Source organism: Miniopterus natalensis, chromosome 1 (genome assembly GCF_054644295.1).
Source record: "Miniopterus natalensis isolate mMinNat1 chromosome 1, mMinNat1.hap1, whole genome shotgun sequence".
Taxonomy (NCBI): Eukaryota; Metazoa; Chordata; class Mammalia; order Chiroptera; family Miniopteridae; genus Miniopterus; species Miniopterus natalensis.
The window spans coordinates 141,805,426-141,833,255 of NC_142081.1; the positions used below are offsets into that span (position 1 = coordinate 141,805,426).

Genomic DNA, 27,830 nt, shown 5'->3' on the forward strand with positions numbered 1-27,830 from the left:
ACCAACTGAGCTGCCCGGGCAGGGCTAGACAGCAGTTTTAAATTATTTGTGAATTAGTTGATTCTTTCAAAACTTGTTTTTAAGACCTTGTAGGGTTTATCTAGAGTAGCCTTACGATAGGGCTAATTTAGTCCCCTTCTGTGTCTTTACTGAAGGCCCTATATGTTTGATAAGGTGTCTTCACTCCAGCTGGTGGGAACTCAGATTTCTCCAGACTACAGTGAGCTCTGAAAATTAGCATCTGCTGTTCCTCAATAACCTTTCTTCAGGAGTTTTGCTTCTCCAGCCTGTGGGGTTTTACTCTGTGCCTGCACTCCTTGGCATTCAACCAAAGACACAGGGAGCCCCTGATGCAAATTTCTAGAACTTTCTTCATGTCATTCCCTCTCTCATTCTTTGAAAATTCTAGCTACCTTGGCTTCCCCAAACTCTTTTCTCCTCAACTCAACCCATTTGCTGGGCTTTGTTTGGATTCTCTCCACCACAGCCTTGAAATTACTCCCAAGCAGAAAGCCTGGACAATGGTGAGCTTTATTTCATTTATTTCCTTTTTTTTTTCTTTTCTTCTTTTTTTAAATGGAATATGTCTGTATTGATTTCAGAGAGAGGAAGGGAAAGGGGTAGAGAGATTAAAACATCAAGGTTGAGAGCCCCCACTGGGGATGGAGCCCGCAACCTGGGCATGTTCCCTGACCAGGAATCGAACTGTGATCTGGATCCTAGGTTGATGCTCAGCCGCTGAGCCATGCCAGCTGGGCTGTTTCTTTTTTCTCATTTGTAACAGTATTGTCTGTTACATCATGTCTGAGAATAGTTGTTTCATGTATTTTGTCTGGTTTTCTAGATGCTTTTAGCAGGAGGGTAACTCCAGAATCTGTATTCCTTAATATCAATAAGCAGATGTCCTACTTCTGATTTTTAAAGATTGATCTTGTGTATGATTCATCCTTGCTCTTATTAGTTCTTATGTGAACATCCTGTCTTCATATAATTAAACATCTTTCTTCCTTTACCAGTATTTGTACTGCTATCTCTATTTTATTGTGTTTGATAGAATATCCAGACAATGTTTGAATATTAGTAGTGGAAAAAAGAGACATTTCTAACTTTTTAATAATTGTAATGAGAATGTTTCTAATATTTTGCCATTAATATGATGTTTACTGTAGGGTGCTGGTCAGTGCATTTTATTAGGCTAAGAAGTTTTCTGTATTTCTTGTTTGTTAAGAGGTTTCCTTGTAATAAAAACTAAACTTAGTATCATTTTTTCCTTTCAACCTAATAATATGAATTATATTGGCAGAGTTTCCTGATGTAGAACCATCCATTCATTCACCTACTTGATCAGCTTTTTTATTTTTTTAATAAACTAATAGGTTCAACTTGCTCATACTTACTTGGGACCATAAATGAAACTGAACTATGGTTTTTTCTTTATGGTATATTTGCCCTGTTTAATATATTATTATTATTCTACTACTCTCTCAAAGCCTTTCATGTTGATATCATCAAACATTTTAATGCAAGTTTAATATCAATTCTCTTTTCTTTTATCTCAATTTTCTTTTTTTCTTTTAAAATGAAGTATAGAAGTTACCAAGATATCTGAATACTCTTTTTAAAGTTTATATTTTATTTAAAATAAAATTATAAATTTAAACAATCTTTTTAAATATGTGTATGTATGTTTACGTGATGTAACATATATAAGTATATAAGTACTACATACTCATTGTAAAAATTCTAAAAAATACAGACAGACATAAAAAAGAAAACAATTATGTATGTGTACATGCCCTTATCTGAGTGCATAAGAAATACGCCAGAAGTAAAAGGCAGACACTTTTTGCTTCAGTGATGTTGGTGAAGGCTTTCTTTCTTACATGATTTTGTAAGGGAATTATAAATTTTATATCCAACATGAAGTCGTGGACTGCAAGCCCCTGTTCTCACTTCCACCCCTGTTCTTCAGTTGGATTCTTGCCAGTTGGAATTCTCTGCATCTTTCTGTGGTGGATGCAGAATAATGTGAAAACTTATTTTAATACCTTAATACTTCCTTCAGGTACTACTCAGTTGTTTTTATTTTGAAGTCTTTATTTTTATTTTATTTTATTTTATTTTTTTCTATCACTATTTACCCCCCCTATAAGGAGTCTCTATTCTTTTTCAAATGCTGGGCATGTCAACAAAAACCTTCTGTTTTCCATTTTCTGAATTTAGCATTTCAGCATCTGTATAATAATGTACTAAAAATTCACAAATGTAAAATTGTTAGTGAACATCCTAAAATCTTATAAATGAGCAAGATGAATTGAGTTAAAATTGTTTTATTACCAATAAGGATTTGGTTTGATTACGTGTTGGGGGGGGGGGGGGGCTAACTTTTTTAATGATTTTAGTACCTAACCTTTGTGAATACCTTCATTTGTATCTCTCTTGCAGCAACTTCTAGATTCATTTTTCCTCTTATTCGAGTACATTCACCAAAATATTTTCAATGTAGATCTTTGTGTGACATGCCTTTGGAGCCTTGTATGCCTGCAAATATTTTCATAATATAATGAAATCCTCAGATTTGAATGACTATTTGGCTGATTTTAAAATATTTCAAAGTGGTTTTTCTTAAACTTTTAAAAACTGTTCTTGTATCTAGTCTTGCTTTTGAAAAGTCTAATGTCAATCTAATTCTTATTCTTTTGTAAGTAACCTTTTTCTTTGAATGTTTTTAGAATTTTCTCTCTTTGATTTTCTTAAATATTACTCTTATTTAGACATGGATTATTCCTTATATCTCCTGTGTGACCCTTTCAATCTAAGGTCTTTTGTATCTTTTTAAAAACTTTTTATTTCCTTTTTATTGAATTTATTAGGATGACACTGCTAAACAAAATTATACAGGTTTCAGGTGCACAATTCCACAACAAATTATCTGTACACTGTATTGTGTGTTCACTACGCCAAGTCAAGTCTCCTTCTATCACCATTTATCCCTCCTATACCCTCCTCCACCTCCCCCCATGGGGGCAGAGGTTGAGGGGTTTTGGGGGGTGGAGGGATTGAGCAAATAAGGTCTTTTGTCTTTAATTAAGGGAAACTTACTTCCGTTATTCCTTTGAGAATATCATCTTTTATATTTTCACATATTTATCTTTCTGGGGCTCTTATCACCCATATATTGGCAAATCTGCTATTATCAGATCTCTTACTTATTATTTTACACTTTCTAATTATTTATCTTTTCTTGCTACTTCCTAGAAGAGTTCTTCAATCTTATCTTTCAACTCACTACTTTATTCCTCAGCTATATTCATTCTTTAGTTTATTCCAACTACTGTAATCTATATTTTTACACAAATATTTTAACTTGTTACTTATGTTTTCAGCTTTTGATTTATTTTATTATTATCTTCAGTTTAGTTACTGTGTTTATTATGCCTATTTTCAATTCTTGCTTCATCTTTTCTAATACCTTAACATCAGATCAAACCTGTGTAATTTTTGCTCTGCATATTTCAAAGCTAAGTTATTAGGTCACAAAGGCCTATGATTATTATATCTTCCTGGTGATTTTTAAAATTGATATTAAGTATCCTTCTCACTCATTTTACTGCTTATCTATCTTGAATTCTACTTTGTCAAATATTAATATTTCTCTCACGGTTTTGTTTTGGATACTCTACTTGGAATGAGTTGCTCCGTCTTTGAATCGGTAAACATTTTATTGAACTATAACTCATATACAGAAAAATGTAAGTACATGAATATACAGTTCTGTGGATAATCAAAAAGTGAATATTCATGTAACCACCACTCAGATAAAAAGTAGAACATGGCTAGAACGCCAGAAGTATGCTTATGCTCCCTCCCAATCACTTCTCTACTCTTCCCCACAGATAATCACTATACTAACTTCTAACACTATAATTTAGTTTGCCTGTAGTTGTACTTTATATAAATGAAATCATACAGCATATATTCTCTTGTATCTAGCTCTTTCACTCAATATTATGTTTGAGATTCACCCATATTATTGTGTGTATATGTAGTTCATTCATTTTCTTTTTTGTATTGTACCACAGGTCCTGGAATGACACTGTTTCATTCAACATCATTTCATTATAAAGTTAATGAGATGCTCTAAAAACTTAATTCTTGTTTTTATCAATTAGCTCATGGTAAAACTGGTTTTATTATACATTGTTTTGCCATAGTTCCAAGAACCTGTAGACAGTGTTAAGTGAGGACTTACTATTATATCATTATATGAATATACTACAATTTATTCATTTTATTATCACTGGGAATATGCATTGTTTCTAGTTGGGGCCTGTTATTACTAATGCTCTTAAAAACATTCTTGTACACATGTACACAGGTTTTCTTTTTTTAATTCTCACCTGAGTATATTTTTTCCATTGCTTTTTCAGAGAGAGTGGAGGGAGGGAGAGAGATAGAGAGGAAAGAAGCATCAATATGAGAGAGACACATTGATTGGTTGCCTCACAAACGCACCCTCACTGGGGCTGGGGATCGAGCCTGCAACTGAGGTACATGCCCTTGGCCTGAATCCAACCCAAGGCCCTTCAGTGCATGGACTGACACTCTAACCACTGAGCCAAACCGGCTAGGGCCACAGTTTTCTAAAGATACATAACTAGGTACAGAATTGTTGGTTCATAGGGTAAGTATATGTTTAAATGTATAGATTATGTAAAATTATTTTTTGAAATTCTGAATTTACACTCCCACCAGTTGTATATAAGAGTTCATGTTATTTCGCATGTCTGCCAACATTTAGAATCATCCATATTTTTTATTTGAACCATTCATATGGGTATGTTGTGATATCTCATTAGGATTTTTATTTGCATTCCTTGATTTCTAATACGGTTAAAGGATGTTTCTTCAAGTTTTATTCCCCAAATTTATAATGGGTTTTTGGTTGTTTATATTTTTATTTCTGATTTATTGGTAGGTTATAGGTTCCTAACATATTTTGAATACTAGTCCTTTGTTAAATATGTTTTTCCATTAAGCAACTTCCCATTTCACTACCTTGATGTTAAAATTCTTAATTTTAATGTAGTCCAATTTATCAAACTTTTCCTCCATTGTTAGCACTTTTGTGTCTTGTTTAAGAAATCATTTCCTATCCAAAGTCATAAAGATATTTTTCTATTTTCTACAAATTTTACTTTTCACATTTAAATCCATAATCTACCTTAAATTAATTTTTGTGTTTGGTGTGAGGTATTTTTTTCCCTCCTTCCTCCCCAGCCTTAGGGATATCCAATTGACCCAGCACCATTGATTTAGAGGACCATTCCTCCCACTCCGCTGCTCTATAGTGCCACCTTTTCCATAAAGTTTCAGAAATAAAGTTTCCATTTATGTATGGGTCTGGACTCTCCAATTTTACCCAATGGTCTGTTTGTCTGTCTTCTGTGTTAATTACTAGGGTAGGTTTATAATGTCTTGATAGCTTGAAGAACAAAAAACTCTCATTTTTATTATCTTCAAAAGTGTCTTCACTATTCAAAATTTCCATGTAAATTTATAATTTGTCAATTTCCACCAAAAAATTAAAATTTTATTGAAATTATAGTAAATCTGTAGATCATTTTGGGATAATTATTTCATTTACAACATTAAGTTTATTCAATTAATGCTCATTTTCTGCCCCTCCATTTACTTAGGTATTCTCTAGTTTTTCTTAATCAAGGAGATTTTTTTTTTTTCCTGCATAAAGGTCCTGCATGTTTTTAATTAGATTTATGCTTAGGCATTTGATAGCTTTCTATGCTATTATAAATAGTACCTTAAACTTTATATGTCCTTATTATTTTTTGTTGTTACCTAGAAATACTGTTTATTTATTTTCCATATTGTTCTTTCTCCAGCAATCTTGCTATACTCCTTAATTCAAATGTACCTGTGGGCTGCTTTGGATTTTTTACATGTGCAGCTTTGTCATCTATGGATCATGACAACTTTACTTCTTCCTGTCCAATATGTGTACTGTCTATTTTTCTTTATGGCACTGATTAGGACCTTCAATATAATGTTGATTAGAAGTGGCGATAGTAGGCATCTATGTCTTGATCCTATATATGTCATAAGTTTTGAGTAGCTGCCTAGATTAAGGAAATTCCCCTCTATTCTCAGTTTTCTAAAAGATTTTATCATCAATAGGTGTAGAATTTTATCAAGTCATTGTTTTGCTTTTATTGAGATGATCATAAGAATTTTCTCCTTTATTCTATTGTAGTGAATTACATTGATTCATAATTCTGTGTTAAATAGGCCATCCAACCAATTTATTATAGGTTAATTTGGACTTAATCCTGCTTTTATTACACTTTTTAAAATATTATACATTCTTGGCCCTGGCCAGGGAGCTCAGTTGATTAGAGCATCATCCCAGTATGCCAAGGTTGTGAGTTTGATTCCTGGTCAGGGCACATACAAGAATCAACTAGTGAGTGCATAAAAATAAGTGGAACAACAGGTAGATGTTTCTCTCTCAACTTCTCTCTAAAGTCAATTTAGAAAACACTTAAAATATCATATGTTCATGTGAATTTCATTATTTTTTTCCCTACTTTTGTTGGATTAACAGCATTTTCTTTATTCTATTTTTGTTTATTCCTTTAATATTTAGAAATTAAAAACTCACCCTGGCTGGTGTGGCTCAGTTGGTTGGAGCATCATCCTGTATCTGAAAGGCCTCTCGGGTTCAATTCCCAATCAGGGAATATTGCCCCGGTTGTGGGTTCAATCCATGGTCAGGGTGGGTACAGGACACAACTGATCGATGTTTCTCTCCCTCTCTCCCTCTCCCTTCCTCTTTCTCTAAAAATTGGTAAAAACATATCCTGATTAGAAATTAGAAACTCATCCTCCTAATGATAACATAAAATTTTGGAAAACACATCCTTTAACTTATAGCAAGTTTTCACTTCCCCCACTTCCTTATATATTCCCTCACCAGTTTATATAATCTAGAATTTTAGTCTAAGATTATTTTTAAGTTTTCTTTACAATGAACACTTCTATAGATTTAACAATAAATTTCACTCTTCACTATTGTTTCTTGTAACAATAATCATAATAATTATAGTAGTAGCAAACATTTATATAGTGCTTGCCATGTGCCAGGTGAAGCATTTGATATTATTAACTTATTTAATCTTCCCAATAGCCCTGTGAAGTAGATACTATTATTGTTCCCGGGGGGGGGGGGGGCATATAAACTGGGACAAAGTGATGTTACATGGTTTTTTTTAAGGTCAGATGACTAATAGGTGAGTCCAGATTTTGACTCTGCCTAGAGCTCTTATTCTTAATGTCTACACGATGCTGTTTATTCTCTCTTATTTCTTATCTTCTTTCTTTTTGTACTAAATTTTTTCCTGGTGAGTTGATCTTCTAGTTCTTTCAAAACTGATCAATGGGTGACAAAATGTATCCTTGAATGTTTGAAAATTACTTCTGTATCGCTTAGTATTGAATTTTAGGTTCAAAAATATTTCCCCTCAATATTTTAAAGATATTATCTCTTTGCATTAATTTTACCCATGAGAAACCTCTTATCAAACTCATTTTTTATTTTCTAGTTAATCTAATCTAACTTTTTTTCTGTTTGGAAGCTTGATTTAAAAAAAATTTTTTCCCCAATAACTTCTTGCTATACAAAGTATGTTCCTTGGACAGCAACATTAATATCACCTAAAAGCTTCTTTGAAAAGCAAAATCTTGGGTTTCACCCAGACCTTTTGAAACAGAATCTGTATTTTAATAATATTCTGATGTAATTTGTTTGCATATTAAAGTTTGCAAAGAACAGTCTCAAATAGGTCTTTTTCCTTAGTGAAAATTTTCAAGTATGAAGGAAAGTAGAATAATATAATGAATGCCCAAATACCCTTAACTTAAATTTAACAATCCCTAATGAATCTTAAAGTAAATTACAGACATGATATTTCACCCCTAAAATCTGCAAAATGCATTTCTAAAAGGTAAGAACATTTTTTTAAACTAAATTAACAACAATTCCTTAATATCCTTAGGTGGGTCTTTTTGAAATTTGTCCTATGCAATATTTGGTGGAATATTTCAAAGGATTGTGTATCTTTTTCCCCCCATATCTTAGATGTATTTTATATCTCTCCTCAGTTCTCTTTTATATCTTTTTACTCTCTCCTCTAAAACTAGTAAGTTTTCCTTTATTCTTTATAACTGCTTGCTTTTTTGCAGTACACACTGGGAAATTTTCTCTGCTTAGTTCTCTAGCTTATTAACTCACTCCTCAGCTATGTTGAGATCACCTTTTAAAAAAATGTTTGGTAACTTAATTTTTAAGAACTATAGTTAAAATGTCATAGATAGCCCAGCCGGTGTGGCTTAGTGGTTGAGCATCCACCCACAAACCAGGAGGTCACGGTTCAATTCCCAGTCAGGGCGCAAGCCTGGGTTTCAGGCTTGATCCCCAGTAGGAGGCATGCAGGAGGCAGCTGATCAATGACTCTCATCATTGATGTTTCTCTCTCTCTCTCCCCCTCTCCTTTCCTCTCTCTGAAATCAATAAAAACATATTTTTTTAAAAAATATCCTGGATAGATGCAGTATAGGTGCAGTATACTTCTATGATACTGAGGATATTTATAGTTATACTGAAGTCATGTTCTGATTGTTCTTTTTCCAGTATATGTGTATATCTCTTTCCTCAGGTATAAATTGTTTCTGTTTAATAAACATAGTGCCTTAATTCAAAGTGTTGGCTTTCCCCAAATATTTGGTGATACTTTCATGGGTGCTTCTTTTTGTTTTTGAAACCTCCTGCTAGTGTGTGATTGCTGTCGCCTTTTGCAGGGAATAGGCCAACTATGCTACCAAGCAAGGTATCTTAGAAGCTCAGGCTTAAATTAAGATTTCCATGCAAGTGATTAATTAAAGGAGCTCTCACTAGAAATCTCTGAGTGAAGGAAGCCAGGCAGGAATGTGGGAAAATTCAGTGGTTCCCAAATTTGTTATACCTTAAAATCACCTGAGGAGCTTTTGAAAATCCCAACAATCAGAGAAGTAATGTCAGAAAGATGGCAGAATCTGCAGCCTCGGGCTCTTCTTCCCCCATGGAGATACTCACTTGGCAATACAGGGATCATATTACCTTTGTGAACATTTCAGAAGCCACTTAAGAGGTCACAGCATCCCAGTCTAGCACAAGGCCAAGAAGAGGCACATTGGAGTAATTAGGGCATCCATTGCACTTGCCCCTTACCCCGTCTGCCTGAACAACAAGGGGCAATCAAGAGAAAACTCCTAATTTGTGACTTCTCTCTCAGGAGGGAAAGAAAGACATAGAACATGTGTCCTATATTCTGGCTTTTTGAGGGGTTGCCCAAGGGCCTGATTTCTGTCTCTTCTTACTTGGATCTCTGACAGAAAAAAGACTGGCAAATTTTAGCCCTGGTCGGTGTAACTCAGTAGTTAGAGCATCAGGTTTGATTCCCGGTCAAGAGCATGTACCTGGGTTGCAGGTTCGATCCTCACCTTGGTCAGGATATGGGGGGAAGGAACCAATCAATGCGTCTCTCTCTCTCATCGATGTGTCTCTCTCTCTCCCCTTCTCCCTCATTCCACCTCCCTCCCTCTCTTTCACTCTCTCTAAAAATCAATGGAAAAAATATCCTTGGGTGAGAATTAACAACAACAAGAAGAGACTGGCAAATTTAGATGCCTGAAGTCCACTTAGATGCCTGAAGTCCTATGGGTTGCTACAACTCTAAAGATATTTCAGTACTTCACATAGACCCCTGGGGATGCTCCAGAGTAGAAAAAGGCAAAACTTTTCAGCTGGAGATAATGTACCCAAGTCCAGAGAAGACATATCCCAGAAAAACTTGAGAGGCACCTAGAATCTGTAGCTGGGCTGATTGGTGAGGACCCCTCCCTAGTGAAGGCAGTCCATAAAGACTGGGAGAGGTGGCTGCTTTTTTCAAATATGCAAATATCCACAAAAGGTAACAAAGCATATCAAATGAACAACTAAAACTCCAAAAACCAATCCTAAACAAATGGAAATGTATGAATTACTTAACAAATAATTCAAAGTAACATCTTTAAAATGCTTAATGAGCTAAAAGAGAACACAGACATCTAAAAATATCAAGAAGAGTAAAGATAGTCTCTTCAATGGTTTTAGGATGATTGGACAGGTACATGCAAAAAAAAACTAGAACACCAACTTACACTATACACAATAATAAACTCAAAATGGATAAAAGACTTAAGTGTAAGTTGTGAAAACATAAAAATCCTAGAAGAAAACATAGGCAGCAAAATCTCAGACATCTCTTGTAGCGATATGCTTGCTGATACATCTCCTAGGGCAAGGGAAACAAAGGAAAATATAAACAAATGGGACTACATCAAACTAAAGAGCTCCTGCACACGTCCAGCCAGCATGACTCAGTGGATGAGATCAAGGTTCGATTCCTAGTCAAAGCTCATGCCTGGGTTTCGGGCTTGATCCCCAGCAAGGGGGAGGGGGGGGATGCAGGAGGCAGCTGATCAATAACCCTCTCTCATTGATATTTCTCTCTCTCCTCCCTTCCTCTCTCTGAAATAAATTTTTTTTAATAAAAAAAAATAATAAGCTCCTGTACAGCAAAAGAAGCCATTAACAAAATGAAAAGGGAGGCCACTGTATGGGAGGACATATTTTCCAATGATAGTTAATTTCCAAAATATATAAAGAACTCATAAAACTTAACAAAAGAAAGACAAACAATCCAATTAAAAAATGGGCAAAGCACCTAAATAGACACTTCTCCAAAGAGGACATACAGATGGCCAAGAGACATCTGAAAAAGTCACTAATCATCAGAGAGATGCAAATTAAAACTACAATGAGGTATCACTTCACACCTGCCAGATGGTTAGCATTCAACAAATCAACAAATAACAAGTGCTGGCGGGGGTATGGAGAAAAGGGAACTCTAGTATGCTGCTGATGGGAATGCAGACTGGTACAGCCACTATGGAAAACAGTGTGGAGTTTCCTCAAAAAATTAAAAATGGAACTTCTACCCAGTGATCCCACTTCTAGGAATATATCCTAAGAATCCCAAAACACCAATCAGAAAGAGTATCTGCACCCCTATGTTCATAGCAGTGCTATTTACAATAGCTATGATCTGGAAACAGCCCAAGTGCCCATCAGTAGATGAGTGGATAAAAAAGCTGTGGTACATTTACACAATGGAATACTATGCAGCTGTCAAAAAGAAGGATCCCTTTGAGACAGCATGGAGGGACCTGGAGATTATTACTCTAAGCAAAATAAGCCAGTCAGAGAAAGACAAGTATCACATGATCTCACTTATATATAGAATCTAATGAACAAAATAAACTGAATAGCAAAGTAGATCCAGAGACATGGAAGCACAGAACAGACTGACAAATCTCTGAGGGAAGGGGGGGAGGGAGGGAGAGAAGGTATTGGTTAATGCATATAAGCATAAACCATGGACACAGACAATAGTGTGATGAAGACCTGGGGGGAGGGTGCTGCATGGATGGGGTTAATGGGGGAATAAAAGGGGACATCTGTAATACTTTCAAAAATAAGGATAAATTTTTAAAATATTAAAACATAAAAATATCAGGAAAATGATGCATGAACCAAATGAGATTACTAAGAAAGAAATAGAAACTTAAAAAAGAACAAAAATAAATTCTTAAGCTGTAGTATACAATAACAGAATTGAGGGGAAATGACTACAGGAGTTCAATAACAGACTGGATCAATCTGAAGAATTAGTGAACTTGATGACAAAATCACTTGAAATCAAGTCAGAGGAGCAAAAAGAAAAACAAAGTGAAGAGATCCTAAGGGACCTATAGGATACCCTTAAATAGACCAATCTACATATTATGGGAGTTCTAGGAGTAAGAGAGATAAGTGGTCATAAAGCCTATTTGAAGAAATAATGGCTAAAAACTTCCAAATTGAGAAATGAAATGGTCATACAAATTTAAGAAGCTCAGAGCACTTCCACTTGAGTAAAACCAAAGAGACCTACACTGAGACACACTATATTCAAACTGTCAAAAGTCACAGAAAGAGTCTTGAAAGCAGCAGGTGAAAAGCAAGAGTTCCCGTAAGTAATAATTGGGTTTCTCAGCAGAAACCTTATAGTCCAGAAGGGACTGGAGTTATTCAAAATGCTGAAAGAAAAAAACTGCCAACCAAGAATACTATATTCGGCAAACCTCATGTAAAAGCTCCATGACATTGAATTTGGCAATGATTTCTTGGATATGACACTAAAAGCACAGGCAACAAAAGCAAAAATAGATAGATTGGGCTTAATAAAACTTGAAAACTTCTGCACAGCAAATGAAACACAGACAAAAGGCAACACACAAAATGGAGGAAAATTGCATATATCTGAAAAGAGATCAATATTCAGAATATATAAAGAATTCCTACTGCCCGGCCGGGCGTGGCTCAGCGATTGAGCGTCAACCTTGGATCCAGGTGATCGGGGTTCGATTCCTGGTCGGGGCACATGCCCGGGCTGTGGCCTCAGTCCCCAGCAAGGGGGGCGTGCAGGAGGCAGCCGATCAATGACTCATCATTGATGTTTCTATCTCTCTCTCCCTCTCCTTATCTCTCTCTCTGAAATCAATAAAGACATATTTAAAAAAAAAAAATTCCTACCACTCAACAACAAAAACCTTCCTAAAAAATGGTAAATGATTTGAATAAACATTTCCTCAAAGAAGATATGCCAACAAGCTTATAAAATTGTTCAACATTTGTAATCATTAGAGAAATGTAAATTAAAACCACAATGAGATATCACCTCACACCCATTAGGGTGGTCACTGTTTAAAAGAAAATAACAGTTGTTGACACACATGTGGAGAAATTGGAACGGCTGTGCACTACTATTGGGAATAAAATTTGGAAACTAGTTTAGAGGTTCCTCTAAAAAACAAAAATAGAATTATGATAAAACAAGCCATCCTACTTCTAGGTATATATCCAAGAGAATGGAAAGCAGGATTTCAAAGAGATATTGCAGGATTATTCACAATGGCTAAAAGGTTGAAGCAGCCCAAATACCCATTGACAGATGAATGGATAAAGAAAATGTGATATATACATACAATGGGATATTGTTCAGCTGTAAAAAAGAAGGAAATCTTATCGCATTCTACAACGTGATGAACCTTGATAACATTATGCTTAGTGAAATAAGCCAGAGCAAATACTATATGATTTTAGTGATTTATCTAGAGTATTTAAAATCATGATAACAGAAAGTAGCATGGTAGTTGCCAGAGGATGGGTGAGGGGGAAATTCTACCACCATTAAATGACATTCACTCAAAAGCAGAACTTTTACACTTGAAGTGGTTGTAAAGATTAATATATTTGTTGTAAATTTTAATTTAAAATTTAACTATTTGGTTAAATGGATGTTTTATAATTGGTTTTCAAAGTCTTTCTCTCAGTTTTGTAGTAGGTGCTGTCTCTCCTGCTGTTGTTGTCCCTTCCATGCTACTTTTGCAAGACAAAGGATATGGTATTGAGAAAGGCATTCCAACCTTACTAGTAGCTGCAAGCAGTTTTGATGACATCCTGGCTATCACTGGATTCAGTACATGCATGGGCATAGTCTTCTCCACAGGTAAACAAGAAAATGCAACCACTGCCATAAAATTTATAGCTTTTTTGTCGTTATTGTTGTTAGTTCTTTAAATGTTTCTAGTTTTCATTTATTAACCAAGAGTTTTTACATTTAACATCTTTTTATTCTTCATAGGAAGCTCATTCTAGACCAGGGAGGACATTTCAATGGGTTAAGAAACCACTACTTAACACAAATGATTTCATTTTAATAACCATATATTTCAATTAATTTGATAACCATTTTATTACCATTTATCTGCTCATGTTTCTTTGGAATTTTATCACAGTTTTCAATAGAAAATTTTAAGCAGCAATTTTATTAGTACTACTAATATATTTAATAGATATTTTTGCAATGTACCTTTTGGCCATCATTATGAATAAATGGTTGCTCTATTATTAAGACAACTTAAATAATAGAGTGAGGACAACTGTGTGCCTTTTGGTAGTGGTGAGACAAGATCCTGCACCAATTTTGAATCCCAAGGTGATATTTGGTCTTGAACGTCACTCTACAGAAATTGTGAAAGTAAAAATTTCCACATTTAGTAATGCTTTAGTTACCTGCGATATTTGAAATTTAGTTTTCTGTATTAATGAAGTACCAAAATACTTTTCAGTTGAAAATTATTAAAGTTTCTCTCGAAATCATAAGATATAAATTTTAAAAAGAAAAAAGGGAAAAGATAAAAATAAAATATGCAATAGTCATATCTCAGGAATAATAATTCTGAATCTTTGAAGTAAGTCCACCCAGACTCTATCTACCTATCATCTATTTATCTATCTATCTATCTATCTATCTATCTATCTATCTATCTATCTATCTATCTATCATCTATCTATCTATCTATCATCTATCTATCATCATCTATCATCTATCTATCTATCATCTATCTATCTATCTATCTATCTATCTATCTATCTATCTATCTATCTATCTATCTATCATCTATCTAATCTATCATCTGTCTCTCTATCTCTCTCTCACTTTTTTTTCTCTCCACTCCCAATATTCGTATAAAATTATTGAACGTTGACCATACTTAACTTATAACCTGAGTTGTTTTGCATTTAACTGTATATTGTATACATGTTTCTCTTCAGTAAATATATTTGTATGACATTTTAATTGTTGCATAGTATTCAGTTGGCTGCATCATAATTATTTGTTGAAAACTGAAGTTAACTCCTGTATTTGCTATTAAAATAATACTAGCTGAACATCTTATAGCTAAATAGTTGTACCTAAACTTAATATTTTCTTAATGTTAAAAGTGTAACTGTTGAGCTAAAAAGCATATGGAGTTATAAGATTTTGAAGTATATTGCCACAATATCATGTCCTATCATGATGCACAGCTTGCCAATTTCTCTTCACCCTTTTGTCAAAACTAGGTATTATTCATCTTTTTTACCTTTGCTAATTTGGTAGGTGAAAAGTGAGGCCTCTTTAAATGAAACACTTTTACTACTAGTGATGTTGAACAAATATTCGTGTTTATTGGTCATTGGCATTTTGTTATATTTTATATATTGCTTTTCTTACAGGTGTGTTCATTTTTTGTTCTTTTTGATTTGTCGAGATTCTTCACAAAATTAAGAATGATAACCCTTTGTTTTATATTCTATATCTTTAGTTTCCCCCATTTTTAATTTGACTTTTAATTTTATAAGAGTTCTTTTTTACCATTCTGAAGTTCTAAAATGTTTATTGACAAATCCGGTAATCTTTTCCGTCATTACTGATATCAGTTATTCTTTCAAGAACTATTTCTGTGCTCCTCTTCCATTTTGCCGGCTACTGTGCCAAACACTGAGGATAGGTAGTAAACAACATTATTGAGTAATTGTTTAGTACTTGTTCTAAGTTCCACAGATGCTTCCACTCATGTAATAGTCACAATAGGCTATGCTCATTTTACAGACAAGGAAACTGAGGAACAGAGGTTAAATAACTTGCTCAAAGTCACAAATCCAATCAGTAGTGGAGCCAAGATACACATCTGGTGATCTCACCCCAGACCCACACTTTTAAGTACTATTCTATACATATATGGTTGCATAAAATATATTGAAAACTCAACTGACCCTTGAATAGTCCTAGGACTGACCCTGGAATAAATCTTTTCTTTACATTGTTATTCTTAAATTGTTCTTTTTATATTTAAGTCATTTTTTCTTTGTCATAATAATACATCAGAGAAGAAACATTACCAACCTTGTGCTAGGTGCCAGAGGTGGTGCTTGGTCAGTCTCTGTTCATTCTTCTACCTTGCCTGACTTTTTAGGCAGGGTGTGTAAGGAGAGCACATTGTAACTTATTACTTCTTAGTCTTCTGGCCTATTTATTCAATAAACATTTCTGAATTGAGTGTTTGTACTAAATTATTTAGGAGTACACATTTAATGTATCAAATAGATCTGCATATGTTTTAGTATTTGTTAATATTAAAGGTTCATTTTTGTATATTCTATAAAAGACATACCTTTCTTCAAGAATCACCTAGGTTTGATTTTCTGATGTGTTGGGTATGTAAAAAGATCTCTCTATGATATATTTTCCTATGTGTGCCCTTACAGGTACTATACTTCATAATCTCCTAATCTCTTTTCGGAACATAATTATTGGTATACTGCTAGGAGTGGTTTTGGGAATTTTTGTTCGATATTTTCCAAGTGAAGATCAGGTAAATAAAAAATTAGTCAACTTTTAGAAGTATAGTATTAGCTATTTTTTTCAAAATTTGAACTTTTAGAATATCCATGAAATATTAAATTTAATATTTATTGTCCTTTCCCAAAGGTAGCCTCCAATGCCTACTTTGCTTAGAACTGAGCACAGTTGTAATTGATACAAGTCAATGGCCTTGACTGAAGTCTTTGCTTCCGGACTTGGCAAAAAAGGAATATTAGAAAAAAACTTTTTTTGGTGGAGTGCTGTGTAAATCTTGTATTTATAAATGTAATGAAGGTGTTGACAGAAAAAATATATATACAACTTTTATGTACTTACTGACTGAATACATTTAAAATATATATTTTTTTAACCTGCTCTGCTATGAACAGAGATAACATATCTTTTTAGTATGCTGTTGGTTTTTAAGTTAAGCTTCCTAATGCATAATAAATTTGTAATGGGTACTTTTTATTAAGTGTATTAAAAATGCACTTAAGCCCTGCCTGGCATGGCTCAGCAACCGAGTGTCGACCTAGGATCCAGGTGATCCGGGTTCGATTCCCGGTCAGGGCACATGCCCGGGTTTTGGGCTCGATCAGTGACTCTCTCATCATTGATGTTTCTATCTCTCTCTCTCCCTCATCTTTCCTCTCTCTGAAATCAATAAAGATATATTTTTTAAAAATGCACTTAATTCAGAGCACTGTCTTCATTCCACAGCACCCCTTTCTTCACTAAATTGCCTATTCACTTCTGACAATTTTTTCTAATCTTTTTTACTTCATACTTTCCCTTGAACATTTTAGGGGAGATAGATTCCCATACACCTCTGTGTATTTTCTTTTTTCTTCTTATTTTTTAATCCTCACCTGAGGATATTTTTTCCATTGCTTTTTAGAGAGAGTGGAAAGGAGAGAAAGAGAAATCAATATGAGAGAGACACATCAGTTGGTTGCCTCCCACATGTGCCCCATGGAGATCGAGCCTGCAACTGGACAGAGCATGCCCTTGAACGGAATTGAACCTGGGACCCTCCAGTCCGAGGGCTGATGCTCTAACCACTGAGCCAAACCAGCCAGGGCTGTGTATTTTCTGAGTTAAATTCACTCCCACTCCCTTTGACTAAGGCAACACTATCAAACTCAACCCTTTCCTACCCTAAAGAATGTGCCATTACCCTTGTATTTCTGTAACTTCCATCTTGATTTGCCTGTAACAATTGTAACTAATGAGATACTCAGAAATTTATTTTTAAGGACTCATTGGATATGTTATATAGAACTACAGGTTATTTTGGTCTCTTTTATTTCCTTCTTTACTTACAATTAAAATATTTTAACCATTTTACTGACATTACTAACAGATGTGGCAGAAGATGAAACTTCATAATTATAAATTTTGTCACTCGGTTCCCAGTCTACTAAAATATTTGTTGAGGAAGATAGCCACAATTCTAGGCATTATTTAATGTAACATATAGAGAGATGGCATCAAAAGGTCAATAATAAATGATAGATAATGTAAATGTTGTATTATATAGTTAATGTAAGTAATTTTTTTAATTTTATCTAATTCTAGACAAAACTTCCATTGAAGAGAGCATGCCTTGTTTTGAGTATGTGCATTTCTGCTGTCTTAGGCAGCAATTATATTGGTATACATGGAGCTGGAGGATTATGTACACTAGTGTTGACTGTCACTGGAGGACTGAATTGGACCAAAGATAAGGTGAATATTTTTAATATACCATTTTTTAAAGGTAAAATAACTGAATTTTTTACATTATAATGGACATTTAGGAAACCTCCTCATTCTATTTGGAAGATGTTCCAGAAGTTTGTGTCTTGAGGAAGGATACAAATCAATAAAGGAAATAAAGTATTTAGGAAAAGAACCTGCACATACACTAAAAATCAATCAGGAGTTGAGTTATCACATCAGGCCTATTTTCCCCCAAGTTTTATGCAATATGATTACATAACTTTTACTAATTTAATTATTTTATTAATTAAAATTTTAGTTATACAGTTAATACATGAAAATATGCTCATAAAAAATTAAACAATACACATACAGAATAAATTGTAAAAGACTCCTTTTTCCTACCTCTCCCAAATATCAAACACCCCTTCCCAGAATTAATCATTTCCTCTAATCAGTCCTCTATTTGTAGACATTTAGATCATTTCCATTTTTTTGTTATTACAAACAGTGCTGCCATGTGTCTTTTTGAAAATGTACAAATACTTCTATAGGAATATACTCTTAGAAAAGGAATTACTAAATTTCTATTTTGATGGGTACTGCCAAATTATCTGTTCAAAAAATTTTATTTATTTACACTATTTACTACCAACAGTGTAGGAGAGGCCCTAATACCTCAACCCTTCAACACGCTGGATATTATCACTAGTTCTATTATTTTTAATCTGATGGGTAAAAAACTATATAACATTGTTTATGACATATTACTCAACCATAAAAAAAAAGAACAAAACCTTGCCATTTGCAATAACATGGATGGATGTGGAGAGCACTGTGCTAGGTGAAACAAGTCAGACAGAGAAGGACAAATACTATATTCTTGCATTTATACATGTAATCTAAAAACAAAGCAAAAATAGACTCAGGTATACAGAACTGATGGTTGTCAGAGGGGAGTGGTATGGGGGAATGGATGAAAGGGTGAAGGAAAACAAGAGGTGCAGACTTCCAATTATAAAAAAAGTAAGTCACAGTGATGTAATGCATAGCACAGGGGATAGAGTCAAAAGTATTGTAATCATTTTGTTTATAATGGTTTTGTCTGGAAGTAAAATTTCCTATAGTCAGAGCTGTCAGTTTTTCCGTTTTTATTTTGTATTCAGTATCTTACTTAAGAAGGAATTCTTGCTCAGCTGGCGTGGCTCAGTGGTTGAGCGTCAACCTATGAACCAGGAGGTCACGGTTCGATTCCCGGTCAGGGCACAAGCCTGGTTGTGGGCTCCTCCCCAGTGGGAGGGTGTGCAGGAGGCAGCCAATTAATGACTCTCATCATTGATGTTTCTCTCTCCCCCTCTCTCTTCCTCTCTGAAATAAATTAAAAAAACAACAATATAAAAAAGGGTTCCTTTACTCAAGATTATAAGATTATAAACATTATAATATCTTCTATATTATGATCTAATAGTTTGGTAGTTTTTGTTTCTTTTATTTTTGCATTTCATTCTTTAATTCATCAGGAATTTATTTTTGTGAATTCTGTGAGATAAGGATGTATGTGTGTGTGTATTTATATATATGTATCCATACACACACACATACATACACACACATATAATAGTTGTATATACATATAAATGTAAATAAATTGGATAGTCAATTTCTGCCAAATTATTGATTAACTAACCATTAATTATTCAGTGACCTTTAAGTGCCTCTTTTAACATGACCTAAATGCTCACATATATCTAAGTTCATTTCTGGAACCTAATCCTTCTTATCTATTCCTATAGATACTCAGCTTTTAAGTCTATTTTAAATCATAAGTCATAGTTTTATGTCTCAAAATCTAATATAGAAGATTTCATCTCATTGTACTTATTGTTGAAGTATTTCTTGTCTGTTCCTGCCCATATTCTTTCTTAGATATATTTTAGAATCAACTTGAGAAATTCCCTACCCAAAAATTATACTGGCATTTTGTGTAGTATTCCAATAAAATCATAATTATAAAAAGTGAAGTTGTTAATAAATTATAATTAGATAAATAAAATGAAAACTACTAGAATTCTCTTTTTACATGATAAAGAAATCAGACAGTAAAAAATAGACTTACAGATTAAAAGTGACAAATAGGATAATGTGCTATAAACAAGGAAGAGTAATATTGTTTTTTCTTTGTTTTCCCCTCTTTTAAACTTCACTCTTATAAATGGCAATCAGAAAACCCAGCCATAAAAGGAATAGTTATAAAGATAGTTTCTGCCCCACAAATAAAATATCTTAATTTTATGTATTAAAATAGACTTTAAACTTCTGAAATGCAGTTATTTTTATCACAATAATTAAAAATGTATTACTCTTTTCTAAAGACTGAGTCCAAAAATTATTGCAATTGCATGGGATATTTTTCAACCCCTTCTTTTTGGTTTGGTTGGATTGGAAGTATCTGTTGCATCTCTTAAAGGAGGTCAAAGTTTTATGTATCTTCTGTTTGAAAAGATAAGCCCAGATTTGGCTGAAGTCTCTTCTTCCAAGTTCCTGGAGAAGATCCAGAGCACAGTTATGTCCAAAGGGTCATTGCTGTAACACATCACTGGGAGGTAGTACGGGGAGAGATTCGTTCCCAGAAAGGGAAGTTGGGCAAGCAACCAAGTAAGAATCAATTATGGCCCGGCCGATGTGGCTCAGTGGTTGAGCATCGACCTATGATCCAGGAGATCGAGGTTCGATTCCTGGTCAGGGCACAGGCCCAGGTAGCGGGTTTGATCCTAAGCAGGGGGTGTGCAAGAGGCAGCTGATCAATGACTCTCATCATTGATGTTTCTCTCTCTCTCTCTCCCTCTCCTTTCCTCTCTCTCTAAAATCAATAAAAATATATTTAAAAAAAGAAAAAAAAGAATCTGTTATGTTTTTCCCTGGCTAGGTAGCTCAGTCTGTTAGAGCATCCTTCTGATATGCTAAGTTTGTGGGTTGATCCTGATTCACGGCACATACAAGAAACAATCAATGAATGCAGAAATAAGTGGAACAACAAGTTGATGTTTTTCTTTTTCTCTCCCTTCCTCTCTTTCTAAAAATCAATCAATTAATTAATTAATTTTTAAAGATAATTTACATGTTTTTGGTTTGGTTTTAAGGAAAAAATAACTTTGAAGTTTTCAAAATGGGTCTTTTCAAAACAGTCTAACAGGTTATCAAATTTGTTTCCCTAGTAGTTTAAGACTACCAGGATTCACTTTCATGGAACTAGGCTCCAGGATGATTGTTAATGGAGATTGTCTTCCCAACACCCATTTGAGAGGTGAAATATTTGCCTGATCTTGAGTATGTTCTCTTTGGGTATGAAATAGTTCTGTCTCCGGTCTGTTACCTTGCAGACAAAAGCTAGACCTCTTGCTAAACCATCAGAATGTGTCTGGGACTCCAAGGACCTTACTTGTTTTATGACCAAATTACCAAATATTTTTATTTTATAGCATTGTGGATTTCTTTTAGTCAAATTCTACCTGTGTTTGAGTAAAAGAATTAACCAACTCAAATATGCCTTGTAAAAGTGTTGAAAACTTTTTAACTTTTAATAAAACTTGTTAATTTTTATTGTTTTAATGTTTCTCCTACAAATAAAATATCTTAATTTTATGTATTAAAATAGACTTTAGATTTCTGAAATGCAGTTATTTTTATATGCCACAATAACTAAAAATGTATTACTCTTTTCTACAGACTGCAGTCCAAAAAATTATTGCAATTGCATGGGATATCTTTCAACCCCTTCTTTTTGGTTTGGTTGGATTGGAAGTATCTGTTGCATCTCTTGAATCAGAGGCCATTGGTAAGAATGGTTACAGGCACACAAAAATATGAGTTGAAAATATTTAAGAAAACTATGAATAATTTTCATTTTTACATACAGTATGTCTTTGAATGCCAAGAGGACCTTCTTCAGAAGCTCATGTTGAGGCAGTAACATACATTTGTTCTTCTTTACCCTGTGTACTCTTTGTTACCAAAGACAGTCCTCTCTATCTTCCCTGAGTGAACTGAGGAAATGGGGATTAGAATTCTTTTCTGAGGGGAAATATTAGATACCATCAGTACCTTTTGAATACTTTATTTATAGTAAAAGTTCAAAGTCTGTTCCCTCAGAATTAAATAAATGCAATTTATCTTATTTTTCATGGTACCTCCACCATCAGATAATCTCTTACACTTTGCATAAAGGCTTCAATCGTGTTTGTATTTTTTTAGAATTATTTTTTTTTACTTAAAAAATAAAGACAGAAAGAGGCAATGACATTAAAAAGTTTTCAACACTTTTACAAATCATATATCCAAACATAAAGAACCACTTCTTCCAAGTATTTTGTTATTTATGTTTGTTTTTATCTGTTGTAGGCATTTGTATTGCTACCATGAGTTTGGCATTAACGATTCGAATTGTTTTTACATTTTTTTTAATGGCTTTTGCTGGTTTTAATTTTAAGGAGAAAATATTTATTGCTCTATCATGGATGCCCAAAGCTACAGTCCAGGTAAGAACACATTAAGTCATTCTAAACATTTTAATATTGATTTTTTTAAAATTCTAAATGACAAATGTTTGTCCATTCACAAAATGTGGGCCATTAGCCTTACTTTTAAAATGCTTGATTGATCATAACTACTCATTAAAATTAATGTAATCTTTTTAAAAAAATCTCAGTTTTAAAATCAATTCTGAAATTGAAAAGTGTAATTTTAATATAAATACTTCCTTAACTTAAGAAAATTTTTTTTTTATTTTTCCAAAACGTAAGAGTATATCTGAAAATTGGATTTTTGCACTTGCTGAATATTGTGGAGCTAAATGTTATGATTTTAAAGTAGAGACACATTGATTCTTTTAAAAGTATCTCTCTTCTACCCCTTCCACCCACTACACCACACACAAATGCACATATATTATTATTAATTACACATTTATTTTGTATGACTATTTGATTACTAACAATCTTCCCACTAGATCACACAGAAAGGATAGAAACCACATCTGGGCTTTTCCCCCATTGTTTTTCCCCAGCACTTAGCACAGTGCCTGGGCAGCAGGAAGTACACAATAAATCACCACTGCAGGCCTACACGGACCAATTAATGATGTAGCTTTCTCCCTAATTCACTGATATTCCCTCCTGCTGAAAGGTATTGCTGCTTATTGTTAGACTTTTTCATGAGCAGCATAATGTCTTGATTCCAAGATTCTTTTCTCCATTGTTATTCCAAATCAAAAGCTGTGAGACTCCATGCAGCAAAATTCCCTGTGTCACTGTTGGTTCGAGAGCAGGTCTGTGGCGCCGCACTGCCTGCTTTGAACACCTTGTTACTTGCCTGTAATCTTCGGCAAGTTGGGTTGTAATCTCTCAGTGCCCATTTTGTAGATTCCAAATTCCCTGTCAGTTTTACTGGCTCACACTGCCTCCCAAGTAGGAAGAACAAGGAGAAGACCAACAAAATCCTAGTGAACCAGAAGAAACCTTAGCATTCCGCACTGTCCTGTTGCAGCCAAGAGCCAGGTGGTACCTGGTCACAGCAAATCAGCAAAACTTTGGTTTGGTTAAAACTTGAGGTTGTGCCCTGGCCGGTTTAGCGCCGTGGTTAGAGGGGCAGCCCCGCACTGCAGGGTCGAGGGTCCCAGGCACATGCAGGAGGCAACCAATCCATACATGGATGCTTCTCTCTCAATCTCTCTCTCTCCCCCTCCCTTCTACTCTCTCTAGAAAACCAATGGAAAAAATACCCTCGGGTGAGGATTAACAAAGAAAAAACAAAAAAACTTGAGGTTCTGAGAGTAATGCGAGCACTCAAAAATATATATATTTAAACAGGAGAAAGCAGAGATGACAAAAATATGAAATCAGCCCTAAAATGTGTGCACAGAGATTTGTCACTATTTCACGCCTCCTCCAGACATACTTGCTAGGAAGAATATAGCATTAATGAGTAACTTATGAAAATCCCTCCACCCTTTAAGCCTTGCTTCTTTCCTAATAGTCTAGTACAGTGGTTTTCAAAGTTTTTCATCTCATGGCACACACAAACTAATTACTAAAATTCTGTGGCACACCAAAAAATGTACTATTTTTTTGCTGATGTGACCAAAAAAATAATAATAAGGTGTTATTTTGATTCATTCACACCAGACAGCTATTGTTGTACTGGCTGTTGTCATTTTTTTATTTGACAATCTAAGGGAAAAGAGGTCAGTGCCCCTGACTAAATAGTCAGCATTGCATGTTTTAGACATTTTTGCAGCGTACACCGGTTGAAAATTGCTGGTCTAAGTACTAGGTTTAACAGTCATTTGTTAAAATGACTATTTTAACAGTCATTTGTTTTTATTATATATTAACTTTGTTTAACATTTTTCATTATGCCTCATCTTCCCCTCCCCACCGCCCCACCCAAATGCAGGCTGTATTAGGTCCTCTGGCTCTAGAAACAGCAAGAATCACTTCACCCAGCTTGATTCCGTATTCGAAGGATGTGATGACAATAGCCTTTTTGGCCATCTTGATCACAGCTCCAAATGGAGCTCTACTCATTAACATACTGGGGCCCAAACTACTTGCATGCCATGATCCAAAAAAAATAAAACCGGAATTGACAAGATTAGAACTTCATTAAAAGTTCATTTGTCATCACCTGCCTGCTTCTTTTAATGAATTATCTTACACGAGACAAAAATTAATAAACACAGATATGTGAAGGCTACACAGAACCAAGGATTTAATAAATATGTGATTTGATTACAGAGCTTTTCTATGATTTTTATTGCGAAGTTAATTTAATAAAAACAATGTAAAATAGAATTTCCTCTTAGTATTTTTATATTTCAATAAATCTGTAAATACCCTAGGAGCATTTAAAGTAATCCATAAGGCTGAATTGCTGTCCTAATACAAACTAGGCACCTCTCTCAGTTGCTTTTTGCTTGAATAACCCTCTGAATTTCAGTGGCCCTCACTGACCCACATGATCATTATTTCCTGTCCACTCACCAACAGTTCCCATCTTTATAAGCTCATCTAAGGTTTTCTTTTTCTTTCACTGACAACATATTACTTAAAAGTCTGTTGGCAACAATTCATATGAATTCCCATCAAGTAGCCATTGGATGTATACTGTCCTCAGGAAGGAGTGTAATTTGGGCTACACAGTTCCTTTTATCTGAGGGCAATTACTACAGAGGGATTTGGTGGTGGGCCCTCAGCAGAGAACACTTGAAGCTGGCAGGGAATGAGTGCCTCAGTTTTGTATACGTCGCAGAATACACTACTGTCCACCCCTTGTGCCATTGGATCTATTGCTTCATATAATTTCACTGCATCTAAGAAAAGCTCCTCCAGGATTCTGGTTGGTTACTTTGGTGAGGAAATTTATGAAAGAACGTTAGTGGGATGAACTGCAGCCCCTTAGCTCGGCAGCTGTTCTTGCACCGTCACCTGATAATCTCCCTCTTCTACTATCCACATGCTATCTCTTCTACATTCCTCTCACCCTCAGCTAGCACCTCTGCTGGTCTCAGTCACTTACCTGGTGGAGGGACCCAAATCATCATCCCCGAGGTGTCTGAGCCCAGGTCACCATTTCTCCTCCACTGAATGCTGGATGCTGTGCTCAAGCTACACTTATCTACTTAAATCAAACCATCGAAATTGAACAAGAGGTTACCTAGATTCTCTGGATGCCAAACACATTCCTCTCTGCTTCCATTTTGCATTGGAACTGATTTGCAACCACTAATCTTTTTCTAAATTATCTCTATAATTTTGCCTTCTAAATAAAATTTTTACTGTAATTTAATTAACTTTATTTATTTTGTGGATATGTTACTAGGTATCTACAATTTTAGGATCAGTGTATCATCTTCTTAGTGAATTTTTACTTATTATGTAATGTAAGGAGGTGAGTTTGAACATTTCAGGGCTGATGAAGGAAAAAAAACATGGCCATGAGGTGGCACTAGCACACAAGCTTTATTTGGGCGATACTTTGCCGGGTCTGCCAAAGGCACTAACATGGTGAAACCATCCAGAGGCTGAAGCTCATAGGGGCCGCCATCCAGGAGAGGAGAGCAAGGGAACACCTGGAGTAGAGAGGCATAAAAAGGGGGTTTTATGTCTCGGGGGCTTATGTATGATGTCATGCGGCAGGATGCCAGGGAGAGTCTGGGCCCAAGAATTCCAAAGAGTAGCAGCAACTTATCATCTCTATAGCCCAAGGCTCATTTTATCTGTGGCAGGCAGATTTTGGACACAGTTTCACGTTAAGTAAAGCAGGCATACACTAAAGGGCTAAAAATCTGCTTGTTTGTGCTATGTTTAAAATAATTTTTTTAAAAGAATTAAATCATTTAGTTCCCATAACAAGTGTGTGAATTTTAAGATCTCATTAGGCAAACTGAGGTTAAGTAGCAGTCCTAGGTCACAGCTGATAATTAGCCAAGGTGGGAGTCCACGTTATAGGGCTCCTGAGGCAGAGTTCCTATTCTTTTTTTTTTTCTATTTGTCTCATATATTCTTTTTTAATATTTTTATTCTTTTTTTAATTTTTTTACAATTGATGTGTAAAGTTTTGATTTGGTGCCCGGGGGCTTTTGAGCTAATGGGTCTCAGCCTCCTGTGAATAAACAACCCCGGGGGGCCTTATATATGTAACGTCCTGACTCTCCCTTTTTTCCACTCACCATCGTTTATTATACTCATTTTTTAGGTATTTTTTATTATTGTTCAAAATATTACAGGTGTCTTTTTCTCCCCACTGACCCTTTCCACGCCGCCCCACCCCCTCCCCAGTCCCTCACCACACCACTGTCTGTGTCCTTGGGTTGCGCATATAAATTCTTTGGTTAATCTCTCCCCCTCCACCCACCCTCCCCCTGCATCCCTCTGAGACAGGTATGTTTTTATTGGTATCACAGTGGTACCTCGGTTTTCGAACGTCTCCGTCGACAATCATTTCCGTTTATGAGAGCCGTAAACCCGGATAAATGCTTCGGTTTTCGAACATGCCTCGGAAGTCGAACATGCCCGGTGGCTTCCGCTGAGGGCAAGACCCTGAGGCCCAGCTGTGGGCTGTGGATCCCTCGGTTTTCCAACGTTTCAGAGCTCCAACGGTCTTCCAGAATGGATGACATTTGAAAACCGAGGCACCACTGTATTGTGGTAAAGTTTCAGTTTATTGTAGTCTGCTATCTTACTACCTGTTTATTATTCAAACTGATTTAATAGAAACTGTACTTCATTTTTTGCTCCCACTTAACTAAAACTGCTCTCAGTAATGTGATCAGTGACCTTCATGTTATCAAATCCAGTTAAAGTTTTAAATTTTCTTAGTGTATACACGTTTAATTTATATATTAAATGAAATAACATACATGGAATTTAGTATTTTTGCTTTCCTTTTGGTTTACTTCCTCTCCTCTCCCCCCTCTTCTTCCATCCAAATTCCCATCTTTACTCCACTTACCCTCCCCAGACCAATGATGTCATCTTCACTAAAGTATATCATCCCCATTTTTCTCCATGCTCATAAAATTGTAATGCAAACATATATACATGCACACACACAACCACCCAAAGTAAGAGTGTATATATACACATACACACAGAGGTGGGATTCAACATGCATCTTGTTTTTTTCACCACTTCATAGAAATACTGAGTCAACTAATATGACTCTAATTTGTGTTTTCCACTAAGA

The 27,830-nt window shown here is 34.9% G+C and overlaps 1 protein-coding gene across 7 annotated transcripts in view; it reads left to right on the plus strand.

Moving 5' to 3' along the window:
* LOC107545511 (sodium/hydrogen exchanger 9B1) overlaps positions 1 to 25,924 on the plus strand; it is a 55,025-nt gene extending 29,101 nt beyond the window's left edge. For 2 of the 7 annotated variants that reach the window (XM_016223605.2, XM_016223603.2), the window contains 6 exons: positions 13,531 to 13,706; positions 16,292 to 16,398; positions 17,967 to 18,116; positions 21,816 to 21,924; positions 22,488 to 22,624; positions 24,540 to 25,070. In XM_016223605.2, coding sequence (XP_016079091.2) covers positions 13,531 to 13,706; positions 16,292 to 16,398; positions 17,967 to 18,116; positions 21,816 to 21,924; positions 22,488 to 22,624; positions 24,540 to 24,752 — 892 coding nt within the window. In that variant the 3' untranslated portion in view covers positions 24,753 to 25,070. Of the gene's footprint in view, positions 1 to 13,530; positions 13,707 to 16,291; positions 16,399 to 17,966; positions 18,117 to 21,815; positions 21,925 to 22,487; positions 22,625 to 24,539; positions 25,076 to 25,631 lie in introns of those variants that run through there. The other 5 variants (XM_016223604.2, XM_016223608.2, XM_016223607.2 and 2 more) reach the window with 5 other exon arrangements.
* The last annotated feature ends 1,906 nt before the right edge of the window (positions 25,925 to 27,830 follow it).